This window comes from Tenrec ecaudatus, chromosome 12 (assembly GCF_050624435.1).
Source record: "Tenrec ecaudatus isolate mTenEca1 chromosome 12, mTenEca1.hap1, whole genome shotgun sequence".
NCBI lineage: Eukaryota > Metazoa > Chordata > Mammalia > Afrosoricida > Tenrecidae > Tenrec > Tenrec ecaudatus.
In genome coordinates this window covers 102,739,521-102,761,723 of record NC_134541.1, presented here as the reverse complement: position 1 = coordinate 102,761,723, position 22,203 = coordinate 102,739,521, and the positions used below count along the sequence as shown (strand labels likewise).

At 52.4% G+C, this 22,203-nt stretch overlaps 1 protein-coding gene across 2 annotated transcripts in view; it reads right to left on the bottom strand.

Moving 5' to 3' along the window:
• Positions 1-1,410: 1,410 nt before the first annotated feature.
• Positions 1,411-22,203, bottom strand: part of GRIN2A (glutamate ionotropic receptor NMDA type subunit 2A) — a 417,372-nt gene continuing 396,579 nt past the window's right edge. Inside the window, exons 11-13 of one of the 2 annotated variants that reach the window (XM_075528220.1) lie at positions 11,569-11,807; positions 2,038-3,210; positions 1,674-1,694 (exon numbers count right to left, since the gene is read on the bottom strand). In XM_075528220.1, coding sequence (XP_075384335.1) covers positions 1,674-1,694; positions 2,038-3,210; positions 11,569-11,807 — 1,433 coding nt within the window. Of the gene's footprint in view, positions 3,211-11,568; positions 11,808-22,203 lie in introns of both variants that reach the window. The other variant, XM_075528219.1, reaches the window with a different exon arrangement.

The following is a 22,203-nucleotide window of genomic DNA, read 5'->3' as shown; positions in this document are numbered from 1 at the left end:
TGCATGGGGTTGAGCGGAGTCAAAATGGGGTCTCGCAGGCGACTCAGAAATGACAAACGCCCAGGAGACTCTCCACAGCTCTTTGCTGGTGCTGCTGGGACTGACGTTCCAGAGGCGGGGACGCAGCTCAGCAGAGACTGGAAGGAAGGAGGCTCAGCAGGAAACAGGCCTGCGTGTGTCCCGCATTCTGGCAGCCTTCTGATTGGAGGAGGCTGGGGTGGCAATCAGAGCATCCAAGGGAATTCCATGATGTGAAGGTCAAGTGGCAGGAGGGCAGGTGCCTCTCACAGATGACAGGACGGAGGTGGCTGCTGGGCGCTCGAGGCAACAGTAGCCCATGGGTCACCAAGAGACCCCTGCAACGGCTCAGGGGCTTCCTAAGTGGTGGTCCGGCTGGGCGGGAAGGGGTCACAGATACTATACAACCCTGAGTCAACACCAGAAGGGGAGACGCAGACTGACTTACACAGGAGTCTTCTGGGGAATCTACAACGGCCACTACCAGAGACAGAAGATGCACACAGACTTCTGAGACGCAAGCGTGCCAGTGCACGCGGCTGCAGCAACGCTGAGACCCGAGCCAGGCACGCACACACACACCGACATCCAGCCACCCTCTTCTTGCTCTCCGCCCATCGCCCGTGTCCTTGTCCTTTCAATGTGGCTCGGACTCCCCTCTGATGGAAAAAGTATGGTTGCCGCGGTCACCACACTCATGGGCATGTCTTCAGGGAGGAGCCTGGCGCTCGGGGTGGGGTCCGGAAGGGGGGTGGGGCTGTGATGGAAGGCATACGATAAAGCTGAAAGGGTTACAAGCCAAACTTCCTAATCTCTTGCGCATGTCAATCTCGCTACAGAGCAGATGCATTCTTAACGGTTTTATTTTTGACTGTGTCAGGTTAACATGCATACCATATTGCTTATTCGGTAGTAGGGAAACCGCGAGGCGTTTCTGATGAGGAAATCACAGGGTGGACCGCTCGTAATGGCATTTGGGGTACAGGAAATCGTACGGTCACCGTGGGCGTCCAACGCGTCGTTTCTGCCAACGTACCCAGTGGGCTTGTCCGGAGACTTGCCCTCCCCCTTTCTCGCTTTGGTTGAGGATTTGCCTATCTTGTATCTTCCATGCTCGGCACCCGTCACCCCCACCCCCCACCCTCCCCATTGCCCCCGAGATTCTCTCTTGAGTGGAAGACGATGGCACGGAGCCATGTGCAAAATAGAGCCAACGGAAGACAAACAGAAAACAAAACGAAAATAATAATAATATACATATATATATATATACCTCCCTAAATCCTCTTCTTCTTCTTCACAGGGGGCGTTATTGGACACCCACCTCTGACCCTCCAGAACGCTGGCGATTGTGTATGTTTCCCTACAGATACAACATCCATGGAAGCGTTTTTAAACGTCGGATTCGATACTAGGCATTTTCTTGTACACGCGTCTATTGCTGCAGGAATTTAAAACCCTGGGGGCAGAGTACATATGACTCTTGTTTGCAGCATAAGGCATGACATGCTCTGGAATATACACATCGCTGTGGCCCCGGCTGTCCCTGGAACAGTAGGACGCCGTGGACCTCAAGGATGACCGCAGGTAGCTGTCGTTCACTGTCTGGGAGGGCAGCGAGTGTTTGTAGGGGTCGGAGGGACATCTGCCAATGACTAGGCGCTGGTCATCCCCGTGGGAGTGGAGGAAAGGGTTGTCGGAGGAGTGGTCTGGCAAGAGGGACTTGCTTCTCTTGCTGTCCTCCAGACCCCGGGGGAAAAGAGAACTCTTGTTTCCCATGAGTTTGCTAGACGGGACACTGAAGAGGCTCCCGTACAAGTTTCCCTCCAGGAACTGTTCCCGGTCCTTGAGGCTTATACTCCGGGAGGGCCTGCTGAGGTCCAGCTCCCTGGGCTTGTCCGGGATATTATCATAGGAATGCTGCCGGCTAATCCTCAGCTGGTTCTTTTGCAACTGCAAGGCGTTGTTCTGTGCCCAGTCCTGCTGGTAGACCTCCTCCTGGGTGGCTGGGTTTCCCGTCTCCTGGAGCATCTGGTCCTCGTCAATGTCGTACAGGTTCCCCAGGCGCAGGCAGGCATCGCATTTGAAGGGTGACCGGGTGGTGAAGTGGCCCGAGTAGGTGGGCAGGTTGGAGAGGCAGCTCCTGCAGTGGGTGGAATTCTGCCGGTAGCGGTCGCTTCCCTCGCTGCACGGGGAGCTCTTGTCCTTCAGGGCGAAGTGCTTGGAGTACAGTTTGTAGTGGTCGTTGTTGGGGGGCCCGTCCTCGTTGTGGAGCGGGTTCCTGTTCATCGGCAGCGTGGCGGTCCCCTTGCGGAAGTTCTCGCTGTGGTCCTGGTAGGCTTCTGGCAGGTCCACATTCTCGGGAAGGGCCACGTTTTCCATGAACTGGGGCGGGTCGAGGCGGAAGCTGGGCTCCTTCTCCCCATCAATGGTGTAGATCTTGTCCCTGGGGGAGCTCCCTTTGGCTTTTGGGTAGGTGCGGTCCACCTCGCTGCAGTCCTTGGGGTACTTGGAGGCCAAGGACCTTTTGAAGTTGTCCTTGGTCTTGTGGTTCTTATTGTTGTCCGGGTCCCTATGGCACGTGGCCCGGCTCGACGTTTCTGAGATGTCCGAGTGGGCCACCTCTTCGGGAAGGTACCTGGGACTCTTTAGGGAGTGGGTCCGGTTCTCCACGGGCCCCTCCTCTCTCTGGGAGACTGGGTTCTGGGTCAGGGAGTCCTGCCGTAGAGACTCCATGGATTTCTTCCAGAGCTGCCGGGGCCTGGAGTTCCCTTTGGACTCCGTGCTCACTGCCACCTCCACCGTGTTTGGGTTGGTCTCGTTGAGGGTGAGAGGGTGCTGTCCCTGGAACACATAGTTGTTGAGGTTGTCCTTGTGCCGGCTGGCCACAAACGTCTGGAGTTCGTTCATGTTATCCCCGAAGATGCTCTCTTTGCCCTGGAAGGACCGGTTGTCTGTGTAGATCAGGTTCCCCTTGTCGGACACCATGTCCATGATGAGGGAACCTCGTTGGATAAAGTCGGAGGCTCGCTTTGGTGAGTCTATCCGCGAGGAGTTCATGTTGGACATGTTGGAGATGTTCTTGGCCGATCTGAGAAGCTTAAGCATGTTGCTCTGGGAGCCAGTGAGATTGAAGTCGGGCGACTTCTTCTTTTCTTCAATGTGCACCCCGTGGATGCAGCTGTAAATGCCCTGTGGAGGTGTTGACAGAGAGACACCGCGTTAGGAGCAGCAGGGGCCAATGGGACCACTGCCCACCGGACTTGACCCGCAAGGGTGGGCCCTGGAGAAGCAGTGCACTAGAATCCGAATCCTGAGGCTGTTTCCTGCCATCTAGGAGACTAACTGAAAAGCATCAGGCTTATCTCTCTGGCTCCTGGGTATCTGACGGCCTTTGCAATTAGTCTGACACTGTTTGAGAAACGATAGCAAATGATGCTGACGCAACTGGAAGACTTTCAGAGGCTCTCAATAGTCAGGGAGGGAAATGGACCGGACCCTCCCAACGCCCACCACCAATCCGTGCTTTCCTTAGTTTGCCAGTGTCCTCTGGGCAGGATGTGGTCCTATAGGCCTGACTACTGACAAGCAAACATGCATAGGCAGAATGCATTCAGGAAAGACCCCACCCATGTTTGTGGAGCTGAGCAATCGAGGCATGTGACCCCAGGAGGCCAATCGGAAAATCCCTTTTCCGGCTGGACACACGGGTTAGTCTAAGGCAGTGATTCTCAAACTTCCTAATACCATGACCCTTCACTACAGTTCCTCCGGTTGTAGTGACCTCCAACCATAACATTATTTTCATTGCTACTTCATCACTGTCATTTTGCTACTCTTATGAGTCAGGCGACCCCCCAAAGGGGTCACGCAATCCCCAGGTTGAGAACCGCTGGTCTAAGGGCACGCATGGTCCAGGCTTTGTTCTGGAGGGATAGACGCAGATCTTGGGATACAAAGAAGAGCTACAGGGGGTGAGTCTTGCCTCCACGTGGGGAAACGAGCCAGAGAGAAGCCTTTGCAGAGCACAGCAGTCAAAGGGATGGAGCGGGATGTGGTTCGAGTCCCAGAGCCGCCCTCTCAGACTTCCCATGCACCCCACTCAGTACACCATGTGTGCTGGCTCATTCACAGTAGTTCAGTTGGGTTTGAACTACCAGTGGGCTGATGAGGTACTCTTAACTCTGCCCTGGAGTTGGATAGTTTACCGACACCCCTGTGGCTCAAGGTCTCTTCTCTCCCTTCCCTTCCTCCACCTTCTTCCCATCTGAATAGCAATTGCTCTCTTTCCTTTTACTTAAAGCGTGATTGGCACAACTTGAAAAATGTCAAGGCCACTGAACTGTGTTGCTGTGAGGTACTGCTGAGCTGATTCCGACTGTGTACGATCGAACAGAACACTGCCCAGTCCTGCACCATCGCCCGCCACTGCTATGTCTGAGCCCATTGTTGCACCTCCTGTGTCCATCCATCTCAACGAGGGGCTGTGTCCTTTTGAAGACCCTCTACTTGACCAAGCATGAGGTTCTTCCCCTCCGACGGCATGCCCTTACATACATGAGATGAAGTCCTGCTATTCTCCCTTCTAAGGCACATTCTGGTTCTACAAGCAAGAGGTACTCAATTGCACATGTAGAACTTGTTGAGTTCGCTTATGCTTTGTGAAATCTGTTCTCACCTCAACAAAAGAAAGTAGGGTGGGGGTACCATTGTTTTAGAAAGTCACTGCTCAGGTGAACTCAAGAACAGTGTTTGGTCTGCCCTCCATGAAACCCATGAGGGTTGTGATTGTCCTGGCTTGTCCCCCTCCTCCCCTCGGTGACCGTCTGCATCTCAAAAGGAAAGGAAACAGGTTAAGACCGTAGGATTGGGCCTGGTCCCTCAGACTTGACCTCGAGCCAACCCAAGAGGAGATTTTCAAAGTGGATCCTGCTGCTGCTGTTGCTGCTGAGGCTGCAGAAACGGGGTGGGAAGCGTGTGTGAGTAACCGTGGGTGCTGATGACGACAGCTCCATCAGTGCCCCAGGTGGGGACCAGCTTTCACTGGCCGGGAGGCTCCAGAGACTGTTGTGCTTGCATGTTTCATGCTGGATTCCAAAGGCCTCACCTGGCCAGCCACCAGGAATCACCAGAGAAAGCCCACAGCTCTGAGTGTTCATGTTCCATTCCCCCAACTGGCTCAGCCCTGGGCTGCCTGCTGCAGGCTCCCTAGCCCTGTCCAAGTTCCTGCAGGTGGATCTACTGATCCCTTATCACATTCCAGCCACACAGGGATGCCCCTCACCACCAGCAGTGGCTACAGGGCCGCTGGTGATGCAGATGAGGGGTTCATATCAGCGGGCCTTGTGTTTCAGGTTGTACTAGCCCCCCCCCCCCCAGTTTGTTGTTTGGCGCTATAGAGTCGGTGCTGAATCATGGCAAACCTTACGCACACCGGATGGAAACAGCGCCCAGTCCTGAGCCATCCTCCCAATTGTGCTGTGGGAACTCACTGCGGCAGCCACTGTGTCGATCCACCGTGCCGAGGCTCTTCTCGAGCTTCGGCTTATTCTAGTTAGTACGGCAGCAGTCTATTCTTGGATCTAGAGCAGCGGCTCTCAACCTGTGGGTTGTGATCCCTTTGGGGGTTGAACAACCCTTTCACAGGGGTCGCCTGATACATAACAGTAGCAACATTATAGTTAAGAAGTGGCAATGAAAGTAAATTTAGGGTTGGGGGTCACCACCACGAGGAACTCTATGAAAGGGTGGCGGCATTGGGAAGGTTGAGAACCACTGATCTCGAGGGTCCCTACAGACCCCGGGTAGTGCAACAGTTAGGTGTTTGGCTGGTTGGCAGTTCAAATTCACCCAGAGGCTTTGCAGGGGAGAGATCTAAAGACCTGCTCCCCTGAAGATTTAACTCCAAAGTCATCATGTTGTTTCTGACTCATAGAAACCCACTAAGACAGAGTAGAGCTGCCCCACATGGTTTCCAAGCTTTTCCTCTTAGGGAAGCAGATGACCACATTTTTTTATGACAGCAGGTGGTTGTGCACTGAGCTGCTAACTGCAAGGTCAGCAGTTTGAAACCACCAGTCACTCCCTGGGGAAAAGATGAGGCTTTCTACTCCAGTAAAGAGTTCGTCTTGGAAACCCCCAACGGCAGTTTGACCCTGTTCTATAGGATTTCTGTGAGCCAGCAACTGACTGGACAGTTTCCATTTCAGTCGGATGAGCAGCCTGTTCCACCCTCTGGGGATCCTGAGACCTGCCCTCCCCCCTGCAACCTCAGAGCTCCGGCTCACCCACTGCCCCAGTGGAGGTGTGCTGGGTCTCCATTTGGAGTAGTCCCTGCCCCAGATCAGGTCTCAGAACCCCCAGAGGGTGGAGGAAGAAGTGAATCAGAATAAACGGAAAATTTAGAAAAATTACACTTTTCACGTACTTCTTTTATAATATTAGGAGGCCTGGTAATGCAGAGGTTAGGGTGCTAACTAACCAGAAGGTCGGGGGATCAAACAGCCCACCTGGTGCTCTGCTGCAGAAAGGTCTGTTTCCACTAAGATGGCAACCTTGGAAGCCCCACAAGGCTGTTCTACAATGTCCGTCTGGGAGGGTCCACGTGAGGAGGAATTGGCTCACCGGCTCCCAACAACAGTCAAAAGTGGCCCCCGCCCCCTGGGCAGGCACTTCCCCTCTGTCACAGCAGTCCAAGCACGCAGCTCCCCTAAGATTTCAGGCCTGCCCTGTCCCTCACCACTGAAGACTTGTTCTGGAAAGCCAGGCAGGCTTCCTGTTTAGGCCACAGCCCAGAGCCTCCTTCAGGAGCCATGTGTCTGGTCTGGGCTCCCTGTTGCGCCTGCTCCCCCACAACTCACAGATTCCTGAGATACTTTCTGGGCTGTGGGAGTAAGATGCTCGCTTGGGTCCGTGGTGGACCCAGAGGCCAGAGGGAAGCAGCTTGGTGACTCCACATCTAGTTCCAGACTGTTCGTTTGGTGCCCAGGGGCATCTGGCCTCCCAGATCACTCCCAGTGGGATGCAGGCTCTCCTGTCCCCTGAGTTCCCATGGGGCCTGGACCCTGTCCCCCAAATGTCTGACTCCAGTTGGTCCACACCATCAGCAAGCTGCGGCTTCTATCTCCCAGCTGCCCTCATTGTGACCCCCTGGGAAAGCTGCCATGGCTTCCACCTGCCGGCCCTGGTTGCTGCCCTGCTCGGCTCAGATGGCCAGCAGGACAGCAGTCTCTTTGGCTGGTGATGGAGTATTGGGTTTGGTTTCTAAGTGAGAGCAGATGCATTTCAGAGAGAACACAGGAACCAAGAGGCTGTGTTTCTTCAAAGACAATAGCCAAGGCCCGTAGAGCTGCTTGGCTCCCGTGCTAAATAAACAGCTTCCTTGAGCCTGAGCGTGCGTGGGACATGAATGGGAGGTTCCCCAGGCTGAGGAGCCCATGAGCAGTGCTGGGTGTGTTCTGGGTGGTAAGGAAGGAGCCCAAACCGGGAAGCTGATGAGAGCGTGGCAGTCAGTCTCGGTCTGACACATGGTCTCCTCTTTCCTGGCAGGATGGGACAGTGGGCAGAGGCCAGATGTTTGCAGGCTATATGAGATGAAGCTCCAAACAGGATCCTACACTACTTTCTGGCCTCGCTTTTCCCACCCATCAGATGGGCACGGAGCAATTGGGGGGGGGCAGGAATGGGCTGTCTTTCATGCTGTTGTGCATAGGCTCTCGATGGGTTCGTAGTGACTCATGGCACCTAACAACAACAACAACAACAGGATGGGTGCTGGAGGATGACAGAGGGCACCAGTGACATGCCTGCCCATACGTGAAGGTGTCATTCACACCAGGTAGCCATGTGGGCCTTGGGTGTGGGGAAAGTCAACTCTTTGCCATCGTGCTTGGCAGACTGAGTTGAACAGCAGGGGGCGATAGCGTGCACACCGGAAAACCCTTGTTCCTGGTGTGCCCCTGCTGCAGGAGCAGGCTAAAGGGTACGGTTGTGTATGCGTGCACACACACACAGGCAAGCGTGACAGGGCTGTGGCAGCCCTGGACCAGGAAGAAAGGACGTTCTGAGCAGTGGGGACCCTGCTGTGCACAACCTGGGAGAGGGGAGCTTTCTCCCAGCCGGGAGAGAGAGGCAGGAGGGCTTCGTGAACAGAAGCCTGCCCTATTTCCCTGTGCACTGGACATGTGTCTCTGAGGCCTTCACCCTCTTTCCCTGCACACTGGATGTGTGTCTCTGAGGCCCAGTGGGAAGTGGGGGCTGTCCCTCGCAGGCAATGACACCTCCATGGGTGCAGAGGAGAACCTGTGCTCTCTCATGGGCACATTGACGGGCCTGAGCTCCCAGGGGCCGCTCCGCAGGTGGGTTTTCCAGCAGGTGGTAAAGCACTGAATTGCTGGAGTCACCCAGTGTCCTCAAAGTCAATGCCATCGAGCCGATTCCGACTCAGAGAGCCCCTATGGGACAGGTAGACCTGCCCTTGTGGGTGTTCAAGACCGTCACTCTTTACAGAAGTAGACAGCCAGTGAGTACACTGGTGGCATTTGATCTAGTAGAAAAGTCATCACTGGAGGAGAGGGAGGGGTGTGGGCAACCAGGGTTCCCTCTACCACTTGGGGCCTGGGGGGAATGGTGCTGGGAGTCCCCAGGGGCCAAAGACCTTTCCCCTGTTGAGGGCAGGGCAGGGGAAGGGAGAACTGGTCCTACAGCTCAAATTCCACTTGTGGGGCATCAGCGCACCAACACGGCACACTTCCCTGGTGCCCACTCCCCTCCCGGAACACTGGGGAGGGAGGAGGGGTCTGGCTTATTCTTCAAGATGAAGATCCGCTTAACGTGTTTCCTGAGCAGGTCTGTGCGAGAGCACACAGCCTCCACAAGCAGTCAGGGCTACTGAAGTGCAACAGTGCAAGTTGGTTCCCCATGACCCCGAGGACCATTATGGAATGAAAAGCCTTTAGTAATTGGCTGGGAGAATTAGCACTTCTGTTGGCATAATACCTAGCTATATGCAAGCATGTGGTTATTTCTAAGTGGGCTGTGTGTTTAAATGCCATCAAGCTAATGCGGGACTCTGTACTTGTACAGAACCCAAGTGGGGGGTGGGGCACATGATGGAAAGCACGTGTCCTGCCCACTAAGCCAAGGTTTCCAGGATTCCAGATGCAGGGTATGCACATGTGTCTTTCAAAGCGATTATATATTTCCCTTCCTTAGTAAACAATAGCGGGCACAATTGGGTGTTTTCAACCTATTTTTTTCACCATTTTTAGCATTTAGCATTTTTCAAATGCTAATTCTTCAAGTACTTTCGGGAGGAGAAGATGCCAAGACCGGCAAATAGAAAAGTGAGTAGGCAAATGGATGGATGGATGGATGGATGGATGGATGGATGGATGATAGCTAGATAGGTAAGTAGAAGACAGACAGGTCAACACATATGCAGGTAGGAAAGAAGAAGTAAGATACACAAGTAGAAAGAGGGAGGGAGGCACTTAGATGGCAGAAATAAAGCTGGCTACGGAGGTAGATAGATCTCAAAAACTCACTGCCATGAAGTTGGTTCTGACTCATAGGACAGGGTAGAACTGTCCCTATGCATTTATGAGATTAAAACTCTTTTTAGAAGTAGAATACTTCATTTTTCTGTCATGGATAAGTTGATCTTTTCAAAATGCTGACCTTGCGGTTAGCAGCCCAACCTGTAACCACTACACCACCGGGGCTTCTGGTGGTCAAGAGGTTAAATAAAAAGCAAGGTACATAGGTAGGGGATAGACAGGTAACCAGGTAGATAGGTAGAAAGATAGGTAGGTAAGTAGAGAGGTAGACAGATTCAAAGAAAAGTAAGTGAGTGACAGAAAGGCAGGTGGATGGGTTGATCGAAAGAAAGGAAGGATGAAGGGTAGGTAGATATATATTTAAAAAGTAAATATATAAAGATAAAAGTATGTAGGTGATAGAAAGACAAAGAGAGGTAGATGGTAATTAGGTAGGTAGGTAGGTAGGTAGATAGGTGGATGAATGGATAGATTGATGGATGAATTGGAGAATGAGTGGCTGAGTGGGTGGGTGGATGGGTGGATGAATGGGTGATGGATGGATGAATGAGTGGATGGGTGAATGGATGATGAATGGATAGGGGGATGGATAGATGAATAGATGGATGGATGAGTGGATGGATGGTGGATGGATAGGTAGATGGATGGATAGAATGGATAGGTAGATGGATGGATGGATAGGTGGATGGATGGATGGAAGATGGGTTGATAGCACTATGCTAGAAGATGAGTGAACAATATGCACTATGTGCTTTTGTTACAATGAAGGGAAGTGAAATGCGTGTGCTGTCTCCTTGTATGCCTGTCACATGAGCGAAATGTCCCATGAGCAGAACCACATCAGCCATGTTGCTGTGTGGGCGTGTGGGTTCTCCCTGGCACCAGACCATCTGGACTCAAATCCTGACTCCACTTGATTCTGATAGCTCTGGGTCTCTGGGACTAGATAAGAGCCCACTTCCTGCAGAAGAACATTGTGTGTGGTAGAGGACCGGTGAAAGAGAGATGGAATGACACCGTGGTTGTCACAGGGGCTTGCTCAGGAAAACAATGGCGAGGATGGCGCAGGATCGGGCAGTGCTTGCTTCTGTTGGACACAGAGTCGCTTGGCGTCAGAGCCAATTCAATGGCACCTCACTACCACCACTGCCACCACCACCTTGTGCAATGCCCAGCCCTGCTGGCACCATCTGGTAAGCTTTGGACTGCTAACTGCAAGGTTGGCTGTTCCAACCCAACAGCTGATGCACAGGAAGAGGATGAGGTTGTCTGCTTCCATGATTCACCCTCTGCAGGGCAGCTCTGAGTGGGGATCACCGTGATGGCAGTGGGTGTGGTTTATGGATGAAAGGATGGGGCTCTGGCAGTCTTTGTAAGGGCCTGACACAAAGAGGGGGGTTTCCAGGGATCTGCTGGATTACATCATGTGTGTATTTCACAGCCACACCCAGGCCACACTGCACCTCAGGCAAGCAGGCTAGTGCATAGCATACTCTGACAACAGCAGGTATATGCTGTGTGATGGGTGATGCCGAACCGAATGGGTCCTCTGCCTGGGATGTGCTCTCTCAGTACTCCACAGCCATACCGTGGGGCTGTACTGAATGTGTACTTTGTGTCCCTGGTCCCGGTTCACGCAGCCCTGTTCTTAACTTTTAAATAGAACCAGGCACCAGTATCCATATGTTAAAAACGTTTCACCTAAAATCTGTTTCTCTTTTAAAATTTGCAACACCTGATCATGTTGCGCCCACCTGCTCCCGAGGCCACGCTCAGTGGGAAGCAGGAATGTCTGTCCCTGTGGCTGTGGTGAGGGGCCCTGTGCATGGCTACCATCCCTAGCATCCCCTAAGGCTGCCCTCCTTTGGACACCCAGGATCCGATGTCACACTTCGCCTCACTTAATGTTGTTCTCATACCCAACTGACCAGCTGGGCAGGTGAGTAAGCCAGGCACATGCTTGGGGTGGGGTGGGGGTGGGGTGGGTACTGACCCTGCTGATGGAGAAGAGCAGCCCCGGGCGGTCAGAGCACACGCCCGTGAAGCAGAAGCGCAGCTTCCAGTAGAAGAGGTGCTCCCAGATGAAGGTGATGAGGCTGAGGGCCATGGCGGCCGCCAGCATATAGAAGACGCCCGCCATGTTGTCGATGTCCAGCTGACTGCTCATGACCTCGTTCTTCTCATTGTGGCAGATGCCCGTGAGCCACAGCGTCTCCAGCTCCTCCATCTCACCTGCACAGAGCACAGCATCCACAGGCAGTGAGGGCCCGGGCACGCACCTGGGGTCCACACCTGGGGGCCCACGCACCATGACTTCCTACTTAAGAGCTAGGGGTCCAGGCCTCTCCTAGTTTCCCTCCCCCTACTCAGTAAGTGAAGATGACAATGACCCTGACGGCTACCTAACACAGAGGCAGCACCCCTGGGGGGTGCAAATGGTTGGCATGAACTATTGCTAACTGGACGGTAGAATGTTTGAGGCCACGTGGAGGGGATTTGGAAGAAAGGCCTGGAGATCCAATCCCCACTCCAGGGAGCACAGCGCTACTCTGATATACATGGGGGCAGCAAGGGTCCATTCCATCTTGGGGACTGGTCCAGGCAGTGAGGAGGACGTGAGATCATGTCCATGGGGAACAGGACACCATCAGAAGGGTCAATGTCCTTGAAATCTCTTCCTCCTATACCTCAACACCCCCAATCCCCTCTTCTTTGGTCCCCCACAAACCACCCAAGTCAGTGCAGGACACAGGGAGAATCCAGCACCTAGAGTGGAAAGACACGGGTGTCAGTTCTAACATCGTCACTGACTAGCTGGGTGGCCTGGGGGGTACAGTCAGTCTAGCTGTGAAACTGGCATCCCAATAGCTGGCTCAGCATCAGGCGAGTGACACGTGCGTAACCCCCAGTGTGATGCCTGACTCACAGCAGGCTCGCAGTCAACAGGAGGGCTGTTGTGTAGGAAATGCCCCCAACAGTGCTTGCAATCCATTTAGACTCCTAGAACCCCCCTAGACAGGGCAGAACTGCGCACACAGGGTTTCCCAGACTGTAGTCCTCAGGAGAGCAAATGGCCAAGCCTCTCTCCCAGGAAGCCCCGGGGTGGGCTCGAACTGACAGTCTTCCACCAGTGCTTAGCCACTGCACCACCAGGGCTCCTTGGGCACACGATAGCCCTCAAATATATTTTTCCTTTTATTTCCTGTGGTGGTGGGGCGGTTACAAGTTGGGCTGCTAACGGCAAGGTCAGCAGTTCAAAACCACTGACAGCCTCTCGGAAGGAAGACTGAGCTTTCTACTCCTGTGAAGAGTTACAGTCCCGGAAACCCATAGGGGCAGCTCGATCCTGTCCTGTAGAGTCATTATGAGTCAGCCTCGACTTCATGGCAACAAGCCGAGATGACGTCAAGGAGGCCTTGCCAGCAGCGCTCAGAGGATGTCAGGCTTGAATCGCAGAGCTCCATTCCGGGGCTCTTACTGGCTCCCTGCCAAACGCAACAGCCCTGCCACCCCACACTGAAGCAGGCCATTTAGGGAGTAAGCGGGGTTTTCACTGGGGAGGGAGGGGCAAGCGGAACACTATCTCTCTCTCTCTAAGGTGCATTTTATCCACTTGCCTTTTAGGTTATTCTCCAGTCGAAATGCCTAGCAATTACACTAACAATTCACCTAACTATGGCCCTCGACTATGATTCAGCCTTTAAAACCTATCCAGTGGACATCCAGGAAACGCTAGGACCCAGCCCTCTCCTGTCAAGTCCATTCCCACTCACGGCCATTCGCCCAGGAGAGAGGCCCGCTTCCCATAGGGTTTACATGGCCGGAAGTTCATGGGAGTTGACTGTTGAGTCTTCCCCTCACCCCCAGGAACAGCTAGTGTGTTTGAACCGCTGACTTTGGTTAGCAGCCAACCACATAACCACTGTGCCGAGCTCCCCTGAGAATCAAGGGGGACGCATATACTGCTCAATAAAATGTAGAGTTATAGTGTATGTGTGTGCATAGACCAATAACCAAACTCACTGCCATCGAGTCAATTCTGATTCACAGCCACCCATTAGGACAGAGAAGAACTGCCCCTGGGGGTTTCTAAGACTGGGACACTTTGGGGGTGAAATTAATCAAATTTTTATTTGATCTCAGGATTGAATGACTTGACAACATAGAGCTTGGCTGAGAGCACACAATATCAGAGAGATGTTAACTTGTGCTTTACTGACTATGCAAAGGTATTCGGGCGTGCGGCTCTGACACACTATGGAAAGCATTGGGAACAACGGGAAGACCAGAACACTTTGCTGTGTTCCCGAGAAACCTTTATGTAGACTGGCAATTATATCATGTCTTGTCAACTTGAGCAGACAGGTGGAGTCTAGTCTGCCAATCAGTTCATAGCCAATAGGCCTCTGTGTGGGCATGGCCTTCTCCTGAGAATTCTGGGAATGTCTGTTTTCCTCCCTGGAGGCAGAACACGGACTCTCCCTCAGAGACATTCCTGTTGACAAGCCACATGGATACACGCCGATGGAGCCAGAGCCCTGGAGCTGGAGGAGCCACATGGAGACCCATGCCAGCACTGAATGCTTCCACTGTCACTGGATCTATAAGACCTTCCACCCACTGGCCTGTGATCTTCCTGCTTTGGCATCATTGCATAGCTGTGTGTGTCTAAAGAGGAATTTATGGACTAATATCAGACACATGGGCTAATATCGGACTCAGGGACTTGATCTGGACTGAGATGGGTTGTTTCTTAATTTACAATTTCTCTTTGATATACAGTTCTCTCTCACACACATGAGAGTCTCCCTGGATTTGTGTCTCTAGTCTACCCAGACTAACACATAGACCACGAGGCAGTTGTTAGAACAGAATCAGGGAATACTGTGTGGCTTAAAATTAGCAAAGATGTGTTTCAAGGGTGTATCCTTTCACCATACTTACTCTATATACTGAGCAAATAATCTGAGAGGTTGGCCTATGTGAAGAAGAACTTGGCATCAGGATTGAAGAAAGGCTCATTCATAGCCTGTAATGTGCCAATGACATAATCTTGTTGTTGAAAGCAAGGAGAACTTGGAGCACTTACTGATGAAAGTCAAAGTTTTCAGCATGGACTGCAGGTCAATGTAAAGAAAATCTACATCCTCACAACTGGACCGATGGGTAACATCATGATAAATGGAAAAAAGATGGAAGTTGTCAAGACTTGGTTCGACAACCACTGCTCATGAGAACAACAGTCAAGATCTCAAACAACGTATTATTACATTGGGCAAAACTGCTGCAGAGAACGTTTTTAGTGTCCTCACGAGCAAAGATGTTGCTTTGAGGAAGGTGTGCCTGAGCTGAGACTTGGTGCTTTCAGCTGCCTCTTATGCATTTGAAACTGCACAATGAATAAGGAAGACTGGGGAGGACTTGATGCCTTTGAGTCCAGGGTCCAGGTGCCAGTGAGGACAAATGACTGTCTCAGTGAAGTACAGCAAGAATGCCGTTTAGATGGCCTGACTTGGGCTGACTTACTTTGGACATGCGATAGGAAGGGAGCGTCCAGTCCCTGGAGAAGGACATCCTGCTGGGCAATGAAGAATGCCAGGAGAAAAAGGAGGAAGACCGTCAAAGAGATGGACTAGCAGAGTGGCCGCAACAATGGGCTCAAACGGAACCATTGGGAGGACAGCTCAGGCCGGAAGTGTTTCTTCTCCTGGGGTTGGGTCAGTGCCTCCAGTGAGGGCCATTTCTGGGACAGGAAAAAAAAGTGATTTCTTCCTGCCTTGGAGAAAGCAGTTTTCAAAACAGGGAAGAAATCCTGTTTTAGAAACTCAAGGGACTTCCGCTGGCAGCCGGACCTCCATGCCACCAGGCACCAAGACGAAGACAACAGTAAAGCCATTGGACAGAAAGGAAAGAAATGGAAGTCAGTGACACAAAAATATACGGACATCATGCACCCGTAACAAGAACGCCGCAGGGTTGCTTGGCATGCACTTTTAACGTGGGCTACCTGGGTGAACAATCCCTTTGAGATTTGAGAGGACGTCACATAAATGAGTTTTCTCACCAAACGCCCACCTGATTTCCAACGTCTTTCCTTTTGCTGTGTGACACAGGGCCCCCCTGTTTGTGGGCGTATAACAGGGGCCCGAGTTGTTGGGTGTCTTTGATTTGACGTCTGCTCAGAGAACCATACCGGGCAGGGAGAAACTCCATGCAGATTCCAAGGTTTAATCTTTAAGGAATCGGGTCCCCAGGCCTTGCTCCTGAGGGGTCACTGGTGCGTTCCCACCAACGACCTGACCTACACTTGGCCATTGAGTGCTAAGGATTGTGTCCCCGGGGCCCCTTGTAATCACCGGGCATAAGAAACACCAGCTTGACTCACGCTAGGATGTAAATGGAAAGATTTTCCCAGTGCCCTTTAGAATAAGTCAACTTGGAGAGCCCGGAGCAGGGTGGGCAAGAGCATGTTTCTCAACACCAATTACAGCCTGTTCCAATCATTTCCAGTTAATCATTTCCGGCCTCATGGCCCCTGGCTGCTGGTGTGCTGAGCCGTGGTTCAAAGGCTTGCTGGTTTCATTTCTCAGTTGCTCATGTATATTGTCACCTCTTTGAGGGATGTCAGGGGCCGTGTTCCACCCCTTTTTGTACTGCTGGTGGCTCGCAGCACGGAGCAAACACACAATCCCTATTTGCGGTTTCTGTCCCTTTGCTGACGTACCCAGGCTTAACTTGAGCAGCACTGTAGAAATGGTCCAGTGCCCCCTGCTGAGATTTTCCACTGTGCAAACGGAGAGCGGGCACAGGGGGCGGTTTCCGTGGCCTTGGGACTCAAAGGCTCTGACGCACACGTGCGCTCCGCTAAAGGTGAGGCACCGAATGCCATTGTCCAAAGGCAGCCTATGACCCTTGTTCCATTGTATCTTTCTCCCGTGCCAGAGAGGCCACGATCTCTGGTGACGTGGTCCTGTGACCTGGAGCTGGTCATTCACGGCACTTTCATGGGGTCCATGCTGACCCACAGGGAGAGCCTATAGGACACGGTAGAATTGCCCCTGTGGGTTTCCGTACTGTGACTCTTTATGAGAATAGATAACGCTTCATTTTCCCCCTCGGAGCAGCTGGTCGTTTTGAACTGCTGACCCTGCGATTAGCAGCCCAATGCAGAAACACCACACCACAAGGGTGGGTGCGTGGGACAATGAAAAACATCTCTCTGAAAGTCGGCTTCATCCTCTCCAGGAAGACCCAGCTCAGGGGTCTCCCAGGCAGGTTTGTCTCCCTCTGCCCACCTGAGAGGTCTGGTACCCCATGATGCTAAAGTCACACTGTGGTTCCGCCAAGGGAGAGGCGGCTGCTCTCAGATTGACGCGGTCACGTGTATCGGAAGGAAACACCAACAGGTCCTGGGTCATCCCTCTCTGAGCCTCGCTCCCACGGGCAGCTGGAGCTGCAGGAGGCAGGTGCCATGAACTGGGTGGGCAGAGAGCTGTAGAGAGGTTGGGGCCAGTGCTGGCCAGGGCCTGAGCACCAGTTAACTAGAGCAGAAAGAGCGTACTGACACAAGGGAAGAACGTGGCCCCCGGCACTTGCATTATGTAAAGAAAGTGCTGAATGGGAATGCAGCCAGCCGTGTGCAGGAGCGAGCTTCAGAAAGTCCGGGAGTGGGCTAACAGAATCATAGCATTTTCCCACCAATCTCTGAAGCCCCCATCAGCCTTCTACCAACAGAGACAGTCATATATATTTCATATATATTGTGGTAGTCACCTAATCTGGTGTCAATTGAAGGATTAAGAGTGTAGAGGTGGCGTCTAGGCTGTCAATAAGAAGATAGCCAAGGAGACTTCTGTGTGGGCATGGTCTTCTAATGGGTAATCTGGGACTTCCTCCTGGGAGACATTGCAGAAGACAAGCCACATGGACACAACCAGACCTCAGACCTCAGGAGCTGGAGAAGCCACAGAGAGACCCCTGCCAGCACTGAGAAGCTTACAACGCCACTGGACCCAAGGACTTTCTACCCACTGGCTTGTGATCATCCTGAATTTGGCTTCATTGCATTTGTTTCACGAGTCTGAAGAGGACTTTACAGATTGGTATCGGACATATGGGACATATAGAGAGTCCCATCTGCAGCCAATCCTGGGGACGGAGCAGGTTTGTTTTGCGCACAGGGTCACGGTGGTGGGGGGGATGACTCAGCCGCAGCCAGCAGCACTGCCCACCTGCTCACATCAGTTGAGCTTGGCTGGCCCTGCTCGCACCCCTGGTGTACAGACGAGGAAACTAAGGCAGAGAGGATAAGTAGCTGTCCGTCAATGCACACGGAGTGTAGCCGGCTTTACTGCAGGAGTGTGGTCAGAACCCCCACAGATCACGCCTGCACGCTCCAACCACTTAGGTCAGTGTGGCTGCAGGTCTGACTGTCTCCTCGCTACCGGGAGGGATGTGGGGGTGCAGGGTAGACCCGTGTAACTGAAGTCAGGCCCTTCTTGTCCATGGAGCCCTGTTCCACAAGCGCATGCCCAGAATGACAGTTTTGCCCCCAAAGGACCTGCTTCATCCAGAGAAGACCAAACCCAAACAAACACTCTGCCGCCAGTCGACTCACATGACCCTGAAGGGCTGAGCAGGCTGCCCGTGGATTTCTGAGGCTGTAAATCTTTACGGGAGCAGACAACTCCTCTTTCCCATGTGGACAGAGTATGACAGCGACTCCTTGATGCCGTTGGGCTCCTCTGGGCACTTCCAGAGGGGCTGCAGTTGCTTTTCAGAGCGGCCGTCAGTCCTGTGAGCCTGTGGAAAGCTGAGGGGGTGACCTGGGAGAGGACTGTGGAGTCCAGAGGGGCCAGCCTCCAGGCTCCCTGAGCGTTTTCTCCCCCGAGGCCAGTGCTGGAAACTTCTTCTGGAATCGGCGCCCTTAAGCATTTCCAGGACCTGAGAAGCTGCTGGAGCGTGCCTTCCAAAATCAGCCCTTACCCATGCCAGGCAGGACCATGTCTCCAGATATGTATGGTCTCTTGGTTTCTGGCCTCAGCACCTGGCCTGACGGCATGCAGAGACAGACGTGTGGCTCTTAGAAATGGGAGCTGACGCGGTTTCCTTGTTTCCTTGCTCCCCAGGAAAGCCAAGGGCTGCTGGTCTCTGGGGATTCCATTTTTTCTGCTTTGTTCACTTGTTCACTGTTTCACCCATTCACTCCCTCATCCCTCACTCCTCCACTCAACTCATTCACTCACTCGTTCCTCACTCTTTCATTGACTCAGTTGTTCATTCTTTCACTCCCTCTTTGATTCACCCATTCACTCATTCATTCACTCATTCCTCACTCACTCACTAAGTCATTACTTACTCATTCCATTAGTCACTCCCTGGCTCATTCATTCCTTCACTCATTCATCCACTCACCCTCTGGGGATGGTGTCCATGCTGTGGATGAGAGGGTCTCTAACCCATCTGAGTACTGACTCTGGGGTCTCAGCTTCATTAAATTGCACTCTGATTCTCTGTCCCAAACTCTGAGATGTTAGGCCTGGACAAGGCCCTGGATCCTGGTGCCGGTGGTGTGCGTGCAGTGTAGTTGGAGGCTCACAGTGACCCCGTGTGATGGAGTAGAGCTGCCCACAGGTTGCCATCGTCACAGGAGCAGGTAACAGGTGTTTCTCTCATTTGAAGCCACTAAAGGTAGGTTTGAACCATTGACCTGCTGACAAGTGGCTCTCATCTGCAGACACTGTGATCGTTGGGCGTGTTCCAGGTGGTTCTGACCCAGAGTAACCTTCCCACAGGGATTGCTATGCTCTCTGATGACCAGGTGGATTTGAACCACCAACTGTGTGGTTCGTAGCTGAGCACTGAACCATGTGTGAACAGCCGATGTGGTCCTAAGTTTCCACTTAGGGAGCTGGAGACAGGGGACTCTCTGGAGTCAGACCACAGAGGCACTACATGGCGTGTCAGCAGGCTGCGGACCTCGCCTTCCTGGTCCGTTCATTTCCCTGCAATCGTTCATTCCCCTCAGACATACATGGAATGTTCAAGCGGCGGATGTAATGATGAGCTTAGGATGTGATGTGATACATTTTCTGAGCCAGGAGTCCTGAAAGCCCTGGTCACACCGTGTGAAGGTGCGCGAGGCCTTTTAAAAATCATGAAGGGGGGCTCAATGGAAAGTAAATGTTTAGAAAAGAATGGTGGAATACATGTACTAAAATGTCAGATACAACTGATGTATGGATTGTAACAAGAGCTGTAAGAGCCCCCAGTAAAATGATCTAAAAATAAATAACAGATCAAATGTTTACTTTGAGTTAAAAAAAATCACGTGGGGGTCCTTGTATTTTTTAAATTTGAGAGAGAGGGCAGGACACAAAGGACACCAGCAGCCCGACATCCCTTGTGCGCATCACCTCCTTTCTTGCAGCCAATCAGGTGAAACCACATCCGTTCCCTTCCTCCTCTGCCATCCACAAGGCGGCCTCCCTGGGCCAGGGGTCCTGTCCAAGTCTGCCCTCCCAGCTACCTCCTGCATGCTGAACGGGCTCCCTGGACACGAGGGCCTGGCTGTGGAAGGAAGGCACAAAGGAAGGAGGGAATGCAGAGCAAGGAACAGGAAGGACAGGGAGAAACAGAACCTTCTGGAAGAAATTCCTCAGTGTCACCCATAAGGCAAGCAGAGGAGGCCCTGGTTTCCTCTCCAGGGGTGCTGTCAGGGGCGGGTGGGGATGGGGAGGGCTGGGCCAGGGCTGAAGAAGGCTCTCTACCTTTCTTTCAGGTGACAGGGCTCCATGGAGCATACTCCCCCACCCCTCAAAGTCTTTAGTTCCAAGTAGGGGTGAGATTATGGCCAAGGGCAAGTGGGAGAACATAGTGGGGAAGGGGTGGGGGCAGATACCCAAGTCTTCTTGCTACCTCCTAAAAACAACAAAACAAAACAGGAACAAACAAACAAAACACTGCCATGGAGTCGATTCTAAGCACAGCTAGCTATCCTGTGCAGGGCTTCCAAGACTGCAACTCTTCGTGAGAGCAGAGTCTCATCTCTCTCCCTTAGAGCGGCTGTGGGTTTGAACCGCCAACCTGGTAGTTAGCAGTGCAACACGTACCCAGCAGCATCACCGGGCCTCCTACGAATGTTAAATTGGAGGCCTGTTTATGTGACCCGAGGTCACAGAACAAGGCACTGTAGAAGCTGGGGGGAAACTGGGGTGTCTAAACTCTTGGCTGTCGTCACACCACAGTCACCCAGCTACACGGACATACCTGAGGCTCCACTTTACAAACGTGCTTTCTGCCTCTCATGTTGTTGTCAGCTGCCCCCAAGTCAGTCCTGACCCAGGGGACCCCACGCACTGCCCAGTCCTGCACCATCCCAACAGTGGGTCTCAGACTGTTGTGAGCCATAGTGTCTTCATTGACTGATTTCAGGAAGCCTATTGCCAGGCCTTCCTTCCTAAGTCCATGGAGTCCAAAAGCTCTGCTGAACTCTGTTTGGCATCTCAGTCACACGCCAGCCATCCACTTGACAGATAGGTGGTGGCTGCTTATGAGGTTCACTGGCTGGGAATTGAACCTGGGTCTCCACAGGGAAGAGGAGACTTCTATCACATAGAGCAGTGTTTCCTGCAGTGGGCGATATCACCCCCTGGGAGCACCGGGATGATCCAACCAAACCAAAAGCCAACTCATTCAATGGCAACTCATAGTGCCCACAGCAACCCTGAAGGACAGGGTAGAACCTCCCCTGTGGGTTCCTGAGATGGTAGCTCTTTACTGGAGCCTTCTCTTCTCCATGGCACAGCGGATGGCTTTTGAGGTAGTCACATAATTTCATGTCAACTTGATCCAAAGGTCTAGGGTAGAGTCTAGCCTGTCAATCAGGTCACAGCCTGATGACGCCTCCTGGTGGGCGTGCCCTTCCCGTGAGGATTCTGGAACTTCCTCTTTCTCCCTGGAGGTGGGTCACGCTCTCTGCTTCACTTTCCTGTTGAGGAGCCACGTGGAGACATGCGCCAGCATTGTGATCCTTCCACCACTTCTGGATCCACATGACTTTTCACCCACCAGCCTGTGATCTTCCTGCATTTGGGATTATTGCCCGTGCTGCATGAGTCTAAAGAGGGATTTATGGACTAGTATTCGACATATGGGCTAATATTGGACTTAGGGACTTAATCTGAACTGGGCTGGGATGTTTACTCAATATACAATTGCTCTTTAATACAAAGCTCTCTCTTACACACATATGAGTGCCTTTGGACTTGTTTCTCTAGACAACCCAGACTAACACAGCTTTGAACTGCTGATCTTGTAGATCACAGCCCAATGCATAACCTTCAAAGGGGCTGGTAGGCCAAATAAGTGTGGGGACTAGCTATAACACAGTGGCTTCTAGAATACACGGAGCAAATGAACAGCTTACAGGAGGCCAGAAAGAAAGAGTAAGAGCAGAATAGTACAGGTTCAAGCTTTTCTCCTATTTGGGGATTGAGAGAAGAGAGAATAAGAAGGAATAGTCTTTTAAAACTTAAGGATGTTTAAAAATATACTTATCTTTTATGTGATATTTATTTGTGAAAAGAAAAATATGGCTTGAAGGATAAAGAGGTCTGTGTGAAGCATG